This window comes from Salvia hispanica, chromosome 2 (assembly GCF_029641045.1).
Source record: "Salvia hispanica isolate PSC_SH4W2 chromosome 2, Shi_PSC_v1, whole genome shotgun sequence".
In the NCBI taxonomy this organism is placed as follows: Eukaryota; Viridiplantae; Streptophyta; class Magnoliopsida; order Lamiales; family Lamiaceae; genus Salvia; species Salvia hispanica.
In genome coordinates, this window is record NC_142693.1 from 4,644,365 (window position 1) to 4,658,956 (window position 14,592).

The 14,592-nt window shown below is 34.0% G+C and overlaps 2 protein-coding genes and 1 pseudogene across 5 annotated transcripts; all 3 read left to right on the forward strand.

Moving 5' to 3' along the window:
• Positions 1-3,431: 3,431 nt before the first annotated feature.
• On the forward strand, positions 3,432-6,373 carry LOC125202016 (germacrene A synthase-like). The gene is made up of 7 exons (XM_048100327.2): positions 3,432-3,576; positions 4,063-4,336; positions 4,409-4,781; positions 4,869-5,087; positions 5,316-5,454; positions 5,560-5,805; positions 5,875-6,373. The coding sequence occupies exons 1-7, from the start codon at positions 3,475-3,477 to the stop codon at positions 6,172-6,174; spliced, it is 1,653 nt and encodes a 550-aa protein (XP_047956284.1). The 5' UTR covers positions 3,432-3,474; the 3' UTR covers positions 6,175-6,373.
• A 400-nt stretch (positions 6,374-6,773) lies between these two features.
• LOC125185133 (germacrene A synthase pseudogene) lies at positions 6,774-7,786 on the forward strand (annotated as a pseudogene).
• Positions 7,787-9,969: 2,183 nt separating this feature from the next.
• On the forward strand, positions 9,970-13,081 carry LOC125185125 (germacrene A synthase-like). 4 transcript variants are annotated; one of them, XM_089066035.1, is made up of 8 exons: positions 9,970-10,097; positions 10,452-10,722; positions 10,814-11,189; positions 11,277-11,495; positions 11,982-12,120; positions 12,222-12,273; positions 12,364-12,467; positions 12,782-13,081. In XM_089066035.1, the coding sequence occupies exons 1-8, from the start codon at positions 9,996-9,998 to the stop codon at positions 13,079-13,081; spliced, it is 1,563 nt and encodes a 520-aa protein (XP_088922161.1). In that variant the 5' UTR covers positions 9,970-9,995. The 4 variants fall into 4 exon arrangements, with proteins under 4 accessions (XP_088922161.1, XP_047937578.1, XP_088922159.1 ...); XM_048081621.2 differs by having other exon boundaries at positions 10,452-10,725; positions 10,817-11,189; positions 12,222-12,467; XM_089066033.1 differs by having other exon boundaries at positions 12,222-12,467.
• The last annotated feature ends 1,511 nt before the right edge of the window (positions 13,082-14,592 follow it).

The window sequence follows — 14,592 nt, forward strand, 5'->3', positions numbered from 1 at the left end:
CTCCCTGCTACGTCATCATCATTAAAAATCCACCTGCCACATCATCATTTTAATCAAATAGGCTAGCCACAGGCTAGCCGCAATAAAAATAATTCAAAAACAACTACATTTGCAGAATTAAACACAAAATGCGGAATTAAATTTACGACACATATACGGGAAAAATTTGTTAATTTTATTTAAATAAAAAAAATTACATTAACTAAAAATCAAAAAAATTACATAATAAAAAAAAATCGGGCTTCCACACACGAGCCACCGCCCCACGCTACTCCTCACTAATTTATTAAAAAAATACATTAAAAAATGCAATAATTTTATATAAATTAAAAAAAGGTCTATCCTAAAAAAAGTACATAATTAAAAAAAATTCATAAAAAAATAGATTAAAAATGCAATAAAAAAAATGCATAAAAAAATACATTAAAAAAATGCAATAAATAAAAAAAATGTATAAAAAAATACATTAAAAAAAATTCAACCGGCTAGCCGAAATTAAGCCTACAATGGCGGCTAGCGCCCGCAAATTGGCTAGAGCTCGCCGATCGGCTAGCCGAAATGCCGATGGCCGGTTCCAATGGTTCAGCTAGCGACGCGAATCGGCTAGCCTGTGGGCTAGCCGCTATTGGAGATGCTCTAATGTCGTCGTAGCTGAAAGTTATGATATTGTTACAATGCGATGGAAATGAGCAATGGGGTAGATTTAATTAGATGATATAGAGACTAGATATATGTACATATTTAATATTATTAATAACTATGAATAAATTTTGAAATAAGTGAAGTAATAAAGTATGTAACATTAAATTTTTGTGTATAATAGTTGTAGAGAAAAAAAAAAAAAAAAAAACATAAAAAAATACTAGCTAAAAGAAAATTTGAAATGATTAATTTTGAATAGATTAATTAATGAAGTACATAAAACATGAATTTTTTGTGTATAATTGATATAAGAAATATAAAAAAACATAAAAAAAAGTAGTAAAACTACAATTGAAAATGGTAAAATGCCAAGCTGAACTTGATGAGATTCAAACTCAGGCTGGGGATAGGTTAGGCAAGGAAGCTTACCAACTGTTCTAAGTTATCATATTTAGGGATGTCAATCGGGCCAGCCCACCGGGTTTCGGGCCAACCCTATTCGGGTTGCGGGTTAATCGGGTGCGGGCTAATCGGACTGTGATTTTTTCGGGTTATAAAAGTTCAACCCTAACCCTAAAAGCTCGGGTTTCGGGCTAGCCCAACGGGCTAATCGGGTTGTTACCGATAAAATTAATATGCGTTCAATCCAATAAATAATGATAAAATTAGTTATATTTATAAAATGTAAAATATTTAATTATAATAAATTTGAGATATATGCTTAAACTCAAACATAAACATAATCAAATACTAATATTTAAGATTTATGCAAAATAAAACATAAACATCAAGAAATTTTAAAGCATGTTTTAGAAATTTAAATATATTTTTAGTGAATTTAAAGTTCCTAATTAATATATCTATTATTATGTTAATAAAAATTTAATAAATAATTTAAATATCTATTATATAAAATTGAAAGTTATTTTTTTAGTAATCTATATTATAAAATAACCAATGAAGTGTCGAATTAGAGTCAAACAAATATAACAATAGAAATTTTATCGGGTTTTCGGGTCTGGCCCTAACGGGTTGCGGGTTAATCGGGCTGTAATTTTATCGGGCTAGAAATTTTCAGCCCTAACCCTATAAATTTGGCGGGCTATTCGGGCCGGCCCACGGGTTGCGGGCTACATTGACATCCCTAATCATATTATACCTATGAATATAAAACATATACTCTCTCTGTCTCATTAGAAAGAAAACGTTTTCCTTTTTAGTTTTTTCCCATTAAAAATGAAACTTTTCCTAAAATGGAAACATCTCTATCTCTACTTTTTCATCTCTCTTACTTCATTCTTTCTTCATTAACTCACAAAACAACATTACATAAAAACCCGTGCTGATTCCCAAATGTTTCATATTTAATGGGACAAAGGGAGTATTAATATTTGAAATTGTTGGGGGTTCCATGGGACCCCCAAACCCCCATATAGGCCCGTCAATGGATATATCAACACGAAGACATGACAATGTCAATACGATTTCATATTGACATTGTACAAGTACTGTAATGACATACTATTATGTAAGATGTATTGATATAACACAACTTTATGAAGTTTATGAATATTTACGAAAATTTATCAAATTTTGACATCGAAACATATGCATGTAGGATCTCGTTGGAATCCTTATAAAATATCTTCAATTTGATATATATATATATATATATATGTTGTGTGAAAAAAAAATTAAATCGAGATAATTATATGCATTTAAATTTTTGAGATATTTTTCAAAATTTAGTTATAACTAATTTATTGTTAATTGACATTAATACCCTAATAAATATTTTTTGTGCATGATATTAATACTAAAAACTCAATAATATTGACCCTTGATTTAAATTAAGATATAACGCCTATCATTTAGTTATAGTTAACCGAGTGAGTCAATATACTACATCCTGGCATGACTATATCCAGTAGTATATAAAAGTAGGGATGTATTAGTGTCCTCACAGCTCTTTAGTACTTATCAATCATAGCACAAATCACAGCCCTTGGATCCTTGGATTGAATGGTTGTGATAAGCTATATTATTAGCCTAAAATGGTACATTACTAGCCGAGCTGCATTATTAGACTAAATTGATACATTATTTTACTAAAATAGTACTCCCTCTGTCCAAAAAAAAGAGCACATTTACCATTTTTGCCGTCCACAAAAAATAGAGCACATTCATTTATGGAAAGTTTTCAACATATAATAACCCTACACATCATTCCACTATTACTACTTCTCATTTACTTTTTCTCATTCTCTCTTACTTTTTTCCCTTCTTTTTTACTTTACCAATTCTACATTAAAATCCGTGTCATACACCAATCACCCTATTTTTTATGGACGGAGGGAGTACATTATTAGCTAAGTTACATTATTAGACTAATAATCTACGTTTTTAAATGACATGTGACATTAATCTAACCGTTAGATCACAAGATCCAATAGACTACAAGTGTTTTGATTTTGAACGCTATTTAAATTACGAATGTGAATACATCCATGTCTAAGTAACATCTTAACTATTTGTGTATTTTATAAGTTATCGAGGTATTAACTTTTGACAGCCATACTCTCCATGTAAGTCGTACTATATAACTTTTTAAACATTAATTTTGGCTTAACGTACGTAACAACAACGCAAGATAACTACACGGCGGCCGTCGTAATTTATGTTTTATTATGATCCATTAATTGATACTCCAAATTTTCGTTTAGTTATCCTATGCGCTATGCCTATATATACATGGATTCATCTTGTTCAACACTTAGAACTACAACACAATTTGCTTCTCTAAATTCTTGTTTTGTTGTCCTAGATTTGTAAATGGCGGCTCTAAATTCCAACAGTTTCTATCATCGCCCTGAGTCCAAGTTCCCACCTAGCTTGTGGGGTGATCAATTCATCAATCATGTATCTGACTCCAAGGTAAGTATATAATTTCACTTTTCCAATGTGGAATAAGTAGGGATGTCAATCGGACTTGCACTACAACAAATCAAGTTATTAAAGACGCAAAATTAGAGACACAATTAGTTGCGTTGAAAGTTTTTAAAAATTTATAAAATTGGAGATGCAAATAAAAAATGTCCTTAAATTAGGGATAAAATAGGGTTGTCAATCAAGCTTATAGGTCTCGGTTTGGGCCAACTCTACACTTATCACGCTATTTCAGTGTTATGGTTTTTTTGGGTTATAACTTATCAACCCTCACACTGTCAATTGTTGTGGACTCTAATAAGTATAAAGTTTCACATCAATTGTATAAGCCAACTAATTGATGTAGTAAAATTTATAGACCAAATAAGCTCTATCTTTTGTTATGTTAGTATTTTTAAATCACTTCTTATTGGTTTGTAACAATTGATATAGTATAATCTGATTGTTATTTATAATCACTATTTGGTATTGTAGGTCGTAGAAAAATACTCCAAGAGAGTTGATGTGATGAAAAGTGATGTTCGAAATCTGCTAACAGCTCCAGAAACCAAAATGATAGACACCATAAATCTGATAGACACACTCGAGCGCCTAGGCGTTTCGTATCATTTTGAAAACGAGATCGAAGAGAAAATACAACAATTTTTCAATCTCGATACGAATTATCACAATGATGAAGCCTATGATTTGAACACCGTTGCTCTCCATTTTCGATTATTCAGGCAGCACGGCCACCCTATATCTACTGGTATTTTTATGTGTTCAATTTTACCAAAAATAATTACTAAATCTATGACTAATATGCAAATTTTGGAAGCAGAAATTTTCCGCAAATGGACAGATGGGAATGGGAAATTCAAAGAGAGCATTAAGAGCGACACGAAGGGTATGCTGAGTTTGTATGAAGCTTCGTATCTTCGAACACATGGAGAAACCATACTAGACGAGGCGCTTTCTTTTACTACGGCCTCCCTCAAATCAATTGTGCCAAGCCTCGGATCACCCCTCAAGAAGCAAGTTTCACGTGCGCTCGTGCAGCCCTTGCACTTGGGGATTCCTAGACTTGAAGCACGCAGTTACATCACCGTGTATGAGGAAGAAGAGCAAAAAAATGAAGCCCTAATCAAGTTTGCCAAATTAGACTATAATCTATTGCAGATTCTGCACAGAGAGGAGCTCCAGCAAGTCTCAAGGTAACCTAATTTTCAATCAAAAAAAGGCCATAAGATGTGTAGTATTAATACTAATTACAAATAATCTTGATTTTTATATATATATAGGTGGTGGAAAGAATTAGGGCTTATGTCGAAACTTCCTTATGCAAGAGATAGGATGGTGGAGTGTTACTTTTGGGCTCTGTCAGTGCACCATGAGCCACAATATTCTCGTGCCCGTACCGTGCTCGCCAAGAGCATTGCGATCTCATCTGTAATAGACGACACATACGATGCTTATGGTACGATTGAGGAACTTGAGGTTTTCACCGAGGCAATGCAGAGGTAAAATCTAAGAACGTGCTTTAATCGTCATTTCATTTGGAATCAGCATTTCTACTAGATTAGGAATATTCATTCTTTACCCAAATTAACCGATGGTTTCACAATTCAATCAGATTTGATCACCTCATCCTATATATATAAAGAATCATCCAAGTTTCGTTATTTATTTTCTATATTCAATCATGTACAACTTAACCATGCAAATCTTATTATTTTCTCGCTTATAAGGTGGGATGATGGAGAAATCTCTCGACTCCCCGAGTACATGAGACCTCTCTATAAAGCTATCTTGGAATTCTACATTGAATTCGATGAAGAATTGGCTAAGGAAGGACGATCCTACGCATCACACTACACCATAGAAGGAGTATGATTTATGTTATGTATAAGGAAATTTTTAATACTTTTATTATTACTGTTACTATTACAAAAGTGTGTATTCTTAGCAAATTTGATATGATATGATCCATAGCTAAAGGAATTGGCGAGGGGCTACTTTGAAGAGGCGAAGTGGTTCTTAGAGGGTAACTTGCCATCGTTTGAGGAATACCTAAAGATTGGTCTCATTACCAGCACCTACGGTTATGCAGTCCCCTCTTCTTTTATGGGAATAGGATCTGCTCGAAAGGAAGACTTCGAGTGGCTAAGCAAGAAGCCTAAAATATTTGTTGCCACACTCATAATAGGTCGCTTACTTGATGACATAGGTTCTTATGAGGTATGCATATACATATCTATATACTTTTCAATTAGGGAATAGTTTTTGAATTCTATTTGTGGTGTTTAGTTTGAAACGAAGAGAGGTCAACTCGCTATTGGGATTGAAAGCTACATGAAAGATAATGGTGTGACGAAAGAAGATGCGATGGCCAAATTTATGGAATTATGTATGAATGCATGGATAGATAACAACGAGGAGATGCTTAGGCCGTCATGTTATAAATCAAGGGATCTTTTTATGCATATACTAAACTTGAACCGCGTAACATATGTTGCTTACAAAGACAAAGAAGATGGATACACTCAACCCGAAAAGGTTTTGAAGCCTCTTATCCTTGCTTTGTTGGTCGATGCATTTGAGGTTTAGTCATTTCGAATAATATGTAACAGTCATAATGGTTGTACCATATATATACATGTATGGTATGTAATCTATATAGTGTTTTTTTTTTTGTTATGTATGTTATGTATGGCAATTAAAGGTGTAACAATAATGGCTTACTATACATATTTGGAGAGAATATATATATAGGGGCATGTTAGGGTGCCACCACCCCTTAAAATAACACCATACTACCATTCCTAGCCAATCATTTGTACACGTGGACGAATAATAAGCTGCCACGTGGCAAAAAAAGGTAAGTTGTCCACCAAGAAGCAGTCTTACTTTTTGGCTGCTCAGACTTTATGAAATGTTTGGTTGAAAAAGTTAGTGGAATGTTTGTTCCACTTTTATAATTTATATACTACTATCAGTTTTATAATTAAACATGAATGGACTGAGTTAATAGAATAGGAAACATACCAGTCTCATAATAAAAGGTGAAGTGAGACAAATAATGACAATTGGAGAGAGAGTGTGGAATCAGGTTTCAGTGGTCATCAATTAGGGTTTACAAAATTTCAGACAAAATTTCTTGCTTGCTTAGATGGGATGATGGAGAAATTGCTAGACTCCCAGAGTACATGAGACCTCTCTACAAAGCTCTTTTAGAACTCTACAAGCAATTCGAGGAAATCTTAGCTAAGGAAGGACGATCCTACGCAACACACTATACCATAGAAACAGTATGATTCATGTGCCTTAAGGAGAATTCTATAGTACTATTATAAAAGTGTGTATTCATACAAAAGTTATATATATGCAGCTAAAGGAATTGGTAAGGGGCTATTTTGTGGAGGCGAAGTGGTTCATAGAAGGATACTTGCCGCCATTTGAGGAATACCTAAACAATGCTCTCATTACCAGCACCTACTGTTACCTCACCACCTCTTCTTTTATGGGAATGGGAACTGCTCGAAAGGAACACTTTGAATGGCTAAGTAAGAAGCCTAAAATGCTTGTAGCCGCACTCACAATATGTCGATTGGTTGGTGATGCATCTAGTTATGAGGTATGTACGCATATGAAATATTTTCTCTATGATCATGGTGGTGTAAAATCAAATTGAAATGCGGAGAGTTAAATGTCTTCTTTTATATGAAAATGCTAATCCTATGCTAAGTAAACAAATCTCTTGGTTTTGTACTTTGCCATTACATAAACCCTAGTATTAGTTTATTGAGGAACTTTGAGCTTTGTTTTCTTTCTATCTTCTAATAAATGTGGTATTATTACTCTTGAGTTTGTATAAATTTTTGGTGTTTAGACAGAGAAGGAGAGAGGCCAAGTTGCAACTGGCATGGACAGCTACATGAGAGAGAATGGTGAGACAAAGGAAGAGGCCATGGCCAAATTTTGGAAAATGTCTATGGATGCGTGGCAGGATAGCAACGAAGAGTATTTAAAGGAGTCTTCCTATATATCGAAGGATGTTCTTACGAAAATATTCAATTTGGAACGAGTAGTAGATGTTAGTTACAAGAACAACGAAGATGGATATACTCATCCCCATAAGGTTTTGGAGCCTCATATTATTTCCTTGTTAGTTGACCATAGAGGTTTAGTGATCAAACTTCGCTTCATATGGTACTATTGATATGCTATCTCTACTTACTAGAAATCTCAAACGTTGTTGTAGAGAGACTTTGATGTACTCTTAGCAATGAATTTACTATAAAACTGAATAAAGAACAATTAATAAATCCTTTTATACTCGTGTCCTTTATAGTATTCTGCCTAATTCGGTGTGCAACTATATAATCAGGTCAAATTATTTGAAAAAACCTTCAAGCTTGAATAAATTTTTGCCCGTCCCATGTCTTTGAAAAATCATGAGATATAACATTGTTTGTGTTGAGTACAAACCGGGATGGGTTTGTACTCAACATTGAAAATACAACTGTGAAAAATTTCGGTCGCTATGCGTATGGATGCATGCACATCGTGACGCCATGAAGGATCCAGACCATCTACTTTATCTAATCCTAATTCCTAATAAAACCGTTATACATTCATAATTGTAATATAATACTTCCTCCGTTCCATAGAAATAAGTATTTCCTTTTGTCCGTCTCATACAAATAGTTTATATCCATTTATGACAACCTTTTTCTCCTTTTCTTTTACTTTATTATTTATGAGTTCCACCATCCACTACACAGTTTCAACTACTTTTTCTATGGGACAAATGGAGTACATAGATAAAGAAACAATCAAAAGTGAAAAAAATTGTCACTCGTGTGGGTTGATGTTTTTTTACAAATAGTTTCATGTTTACTATCATTACTTACTCTGTCCCATATTACTTGGATCGTTTCTTTTCTTTTTATAGATTTCTAAAAGTTGTGTTTAAGAAGTTAAATAAGATAAAATAATACAGGAGAGCCGAGAGTGTACGTAGAGTAGCGAATAAAGTAAATGAGATTATATATTCTGTTTTAACCAAAAAAAAAATTACTCAAGTAATTTGAGACTAACTTTTAACTGAATACATACCAAAAACTTGCCCAACCGAGTTTCAGAATGAACAAGATTAAATTTACATAAATTGAAAAAACAATATCGTAGTCTAGGCATAACAAATGGTAATATGACATGGAGTGTCCTGCAAATAATATTTTGACAAATGTATCTCTCTTTCCAGTAAAAGATTAAACTAATTTTATTAAATTTTCTATATAAATAGATATTGTTGTTGTGAAAATTGGTAACTATCCAAAGAAGTAGGAATTTCTATATACACGTTAAAATATACTCCCTCAGTCCCAAGTTATTTGAGTCGTTTCCATTTTGGGTTGTCTCAAGTTACTTGAGTCATTTCTTTTTCTGACTAAAAACAAAATATTTAATGTTACCTATGGTATTCTTACTTTTACTTTTCTAATGGTTTTTTCTCTTATTTTATTCTCTTTATCTACTTTATTTAACTCACTGAACACAATTTTTTTAAATCCCGTGCCGAAAAGAAACGCCGCAAGTAACGTAGAACGAAGATAGTATCTTAATTTAAAATTGATATTTTTAAAGGACAATGTGTCACTCTAAAATGAATAAGAAAGCATAATAATGTAAGAAAATCATTGAATGAGACAATTAATATACTCTCATTTTTATTATATACTTTTCTAAAAATATTGTTTTATAGCTGACCAAGGCCCATATTTGTTTCACTTAACCACACAGCCGCCAACCATAAATATGTATTCTTGACACACAAGCTGTTCTTGCATGTAAGTCCTATATCAAGTACTCAATATATTACTCCCTCCGTCTCACTTAAGATGACCCCTTTTCCTTTTTTTTTTGTCCCGATTAAGATGAGACATTTCCTTTTTTTGGAAATTTTCTCTCTCTAATTAATACACCCAACCATTTTTTCTCACCCCTATTAAAATTATCTTCTTTCTTTCTCTCTCTATTTTAATACTTCCACCCACCTTTTCTCTCTCCAATTAAATACATTAATCAATAACTCCTAAAATTCCATGCCGGCTAAGGAATGTATAATTACTATTTATGTATTTTATAAATTATCGAGGTATTAATTCTTGACAACCACACTGTCCTAATTGTAAGTCCTATACCTGTTTAAACATTAATTTTGGCTTAACGTGACAACTACACGGCGGCCGTCATAATTTATGTTTTATATGATCCATTAATTAATTAATAGTCCAAATTGTGGTTTAGTTAGATCTTATGCAGGCATATATACATACATGGATTAATCTTGTTCAACACTTGAACTACTACAACAAAATTTGCTTCTCTAAATTCTTATTTTGTTTATCTAGATTTGTAAATTAATGGCGGCTCTAAATTCCAACAGTTTCAATCATCGCCCTGAGTCCAAGTTCCCACCTAGCTTGTGGGGTGATCACTTCATCAATCATGTATCTGACTCCAAGGTAAGTGTATAATTTCACTTTTCCTATCAAGATGGAATAAATAGGGATGTCAATCAAGCTTATCGGTCTCGGTTTAGGCCAACTCTACACTCACAGTATCTCAGTGTTTCACATCAATTATCAACCCTAACCCTGTCAATTATTCTGGACTCTAATATAATGTTTCACATCAATTGTATAAGCCAACTAATTGATGTAGTAAGATTTATACACCAAATAGGCTCTATCTTTTGGTATGTTAGTAGTTTTAAATGACTTTTTATTGGTTTGTAACAAGTGATATAGCATTATATATACTCCTAGTATAATGTGAATCATGTGATTGTCATTTATAATCACTATTTGGCATTGTAGGTCGTAGAAAAATACTCCAAGACAGTTGAAGTGATGAAAAGTGATGTTCGAAATTTGCTAACAGCTCCACAAACCAAAATGATAGACACCATGAATCTGATCGACACACTCGAGCGCCTAGGCGTTTCGTATCATTTTGAGAATGATATCGAAGAGAAATTGCAACAATATTTCCATCTCAATACGAATTATCACGATGATGAAGCCTATGATTTGTACACCGTTGCTCTCCATTTTCGATTGTTCAGGCAGCACGGCCACCCTATATCTAGTGGTATATGTATAATACTAATGTGTATTTATGTTTTTAATTTTACTAAAAATAATTACTAAATCTATGACTAATATGCAAATTTTTGAAGCAGAAATTTTCAGTAAATGGACTGATGGGAATGGGAAATTCAACGAGAGCATTAAGAGCGACGCGAAGGGTATGCTGAGCTTGTATGAAGCTTCGTATCTTAGAACACGCGGAGAAACCATACTAGACGAGGCGCTTGCTTTTACTACAGCCACTCTAAAATCAATGGTGCCAAACCTCAGATCGCCACTGAAGAAGAACGTTGAGCTTGCCCTCGTGCAGCCCTTGCATTTCGGGATTCCTAGACTTGAAGCACACAGTTACATCACCATGTATGAAGAAGAAGAGCTCAGAAATGAAACCCTAATCAAATTTGCCAAAATAGACTATAACCTATTGCAGATGCTGCACAGAGAGGAGCTCCAGCAAGTTTCTAGGTAACATAATTTTCAACCAAAAGGGCTAATAGATGTGCAATAATGTTAATACTAAGTACTAAAAATAATCTTGATTTCTATACATAGGTGGTGGAAAGAATTAGGGCTTATCTCCAAACTTCCTTATGCAAGAGATAGGATAGTGGAGTGTTTCTTTTGGGCTGTGGCATTGCACTATGAGCCTCAATATTCCCTTGCTCGTGTCTTTTTCGCCAAGAGCGCTGCTATGATATCTGTGATAGACGACACATACGATGCTTACGGTACAATTGAGGAACTCGAGGTTTTCACCGAGGCAATACAAAGGTAAAATCAATAGATATGTTTGGTACTCTCTCCATGACTCGTAATCTTTTGTTGGGACGTCCCACCTAAAGTGAAACATTTTCTTCTTTATTCGCTCTCTTATTTTATTAGCTTTATTATTTCACCTGCTGTATTCTATTTTTCACTAGCTCTCTAAACATTATTTTCTAAAATTTCGTACTCAAAAGAAACGTCTCACTTATGAAGAGACCGAGCTAGGAGTATAATAGAATGAAATGACCATTTCTATATGCTTTATGATTTCACAATTTCACCCTCAAATTTTGTGCAACCCCTCTTACACAATCTCCATGAATTATGCTTTCATTTTTTTCATTTCATAATCCTCGTGCCTACCAACAAAGAAATCCTCCAAGTTTTATCATATTTTTCCTACATTCATACTATGCATGTCCTAAGAATTTCAAGTTCTGCAATATTGGCTTACATGCTACAATTTAACCAACTTATTTGCTTGCTTATAAGGTGGGATTTTGGAGAACTCTCTCGACTCCCTGACTACATGAGACCTCTCTATAAAGCTATCTTGGAACTCTACATGCAATTCGAGGATGAATTAGCTAAGGAAGGACGATCCTATGCATCGTTCTATGCCATAGAAGGAGTATGATTCGTGTTACATATAAGGAAATTTTTATTACAAATACTAGGATTTATATTACATGAGTACTCATCTTACCAAATTTGATTTGATATGATCCATAGCTAAAGGAGTTGGTAAGGTGCTACTTTAAGGAGGCCAAGTGGTTCATAAAGGGTAATTTGCCACCTTTTGAGGAGTACCTAAAGCTTGGTGTCATTACCAGCACCGTCTGTTATCTGGTCCCCTCTTGTTTTATGGGAATAGGATCTGCTCGAAAGGAAGATTTCGAGTGGCTAAGTAAGAAGCCTAAGATACTTGTTGCCGCATGCACGATAGGTCGCTTAGTTGATGACGTCGGTTCTTATGAGGTACACATATAGATAGATAGTACCATCCCAGTCACAAAAATTAAAGTAGATGTCACACTTTCCTCTTTAGTTTCTCCTACAAAAAGATATCATATTTCTTTTCTTTTTTTTCTAAAAAAATTTCTCTCTCATATTAATATATACTTATTTTCTACCTTGATCACTAAAATCTCATGTCATTATCAAAACTAACTACCTTTCTAATATTTAAAAAATAGAATAACATCTGCTAAAATCTCATGTCATTATCAAAACTAACTACCTTTCTAATATATTAGAAAATATATTTTTAGTAATATTTGTGCTGTGTTTAGGGTGAGATGGAGAGAGGTCAACTTGCTATTGGTGTTGAAAGCTACGTGAAAGAAAATGGTGTAACAAAAGAAGAGGCGATGGCCAAATTTATGGAATTAGCTATGAATGCATGGAAAGATACCAACAAAGAGATGTTGAGGCCGTCTTGTTATAAATCTAGGGATCTTCTTACGGTTATTCTCAATTTTGAACGCTTAGTAGATGTAACTTACAAAGACAAAGAAGATGGTTACACTCATCCCGAAAAGGTTTTGAAGCCTCTTATTATTGACATGTTTGTCGACGCATTTGAGGTTTAGTCTTTTGAATTCGAATAATGAGTCGAGCATAATTATAAGCTCCATTCTAAGTTTTCTTTGTCGAATCTTTTCAAGAATGCAAATAAGAGTTGAACCGCCGAGAATTTTGTATTAACTTTCACTTAAAGAAAATTAATACAATTCTCAATTTAATTTTATGTATCTTGAAAATTAGATATTGTGTGACGTTATGTTTTTGTGTATGATGTGGAATTTTCTTGTCCATTTTCTAATGATCATAATCATATGCTCTAATTTTTTTTTAAAAAAGTCAAGTCGTCCATTGTATTGTTGAGTAACATTTTCTACTCATGGAGATTAATGGAAATGGTAAAATTTACTAGTATAGCAAATTTGCAATTATATCTATATATGCAACATGGGATATAAAATGTGGGAATTGCTAAAATATGATTTTCTTCTATAAGAGGATCCAAGTTGGTTTTTTTTATCGGAGGCACTATGTTTTATTAATTGCTGGCTGATTCACTTGGATTTTACATAATTTTAGAGGGTAGTTTTACTTGGTTTTGATCATATATTGTGTACTTTGAGACATGGTTATAGCTACTTCTCTATTATGTTGGTATTTTGACCATTTTGTGAAGAATGTGTAGAAAAATGTACAAAATATGTGGATGTGCAGCTGCTCAATGTTCGAGACAGCTTATCTGGATATTTTGAAGTCCGATTCGCATGTAATGTATACCATTCTCTTCGTCTTCGAAAGAGCTTCGTGTGGATATCTTAAACGTCTCAATCGGAGTTTGGTAGAAGAAGTTTTGGCCGTTTTACCAAGACTGCGCAGTGCAGTGACATAGCTGGCGACCCGCCAGGTTCGCATGCAAACGAACCTGGCGACCCGCCAGCAACACACGAAAAAAACGCCGTAAGCAGCTAGCGACTCGCCAGCTTCGACGCACACCCAAGCTGGCGACCCGCCAGCTTCGTCGGACAGCTTATTTCGAGCCCAAAGTCAACCCTAGGTATATATATGCCTAGGAAACGCCTCCCAACACATTCTACACGCCTTCAACCCCAAAAATACTACTTTTTCACCTAGAAAGAAGAGAAGAGCGAGCAAAGGACGAGTATTCATCGCAAGATCGAAGACGAGACCTCCAATCCGCCCAATCCAATTCTAGGAGTTTCTACCTTTAGTCTTATTCTTGTTCAAACAATGTTTTCGATTATTTCTTTGAATATTTCTTTGACTTTTGTGATGAACATGAGTAGCTAAATCCTTCGTAGAGTTCTACGGGGGAGATACAACGATTCTTATGTTTAATTGATTTCCTTTTTCTATGCCTTGGCTCATGTGGTTATTTTGATTTCTTCTGTGCTTATACATTTATTTGACTGATCACCTTATAAATGCATGTGGATTTTACTACAAGAACTGAGAAGTGAGTAGTTTAATTTGAAAGAGAAGAAATTGACGTCTTTGCCAATATAATCGAGAGATTTGAGCCTTTGAATGAAGCTAAGTATCTTAGGAGCTATTAGGAGTT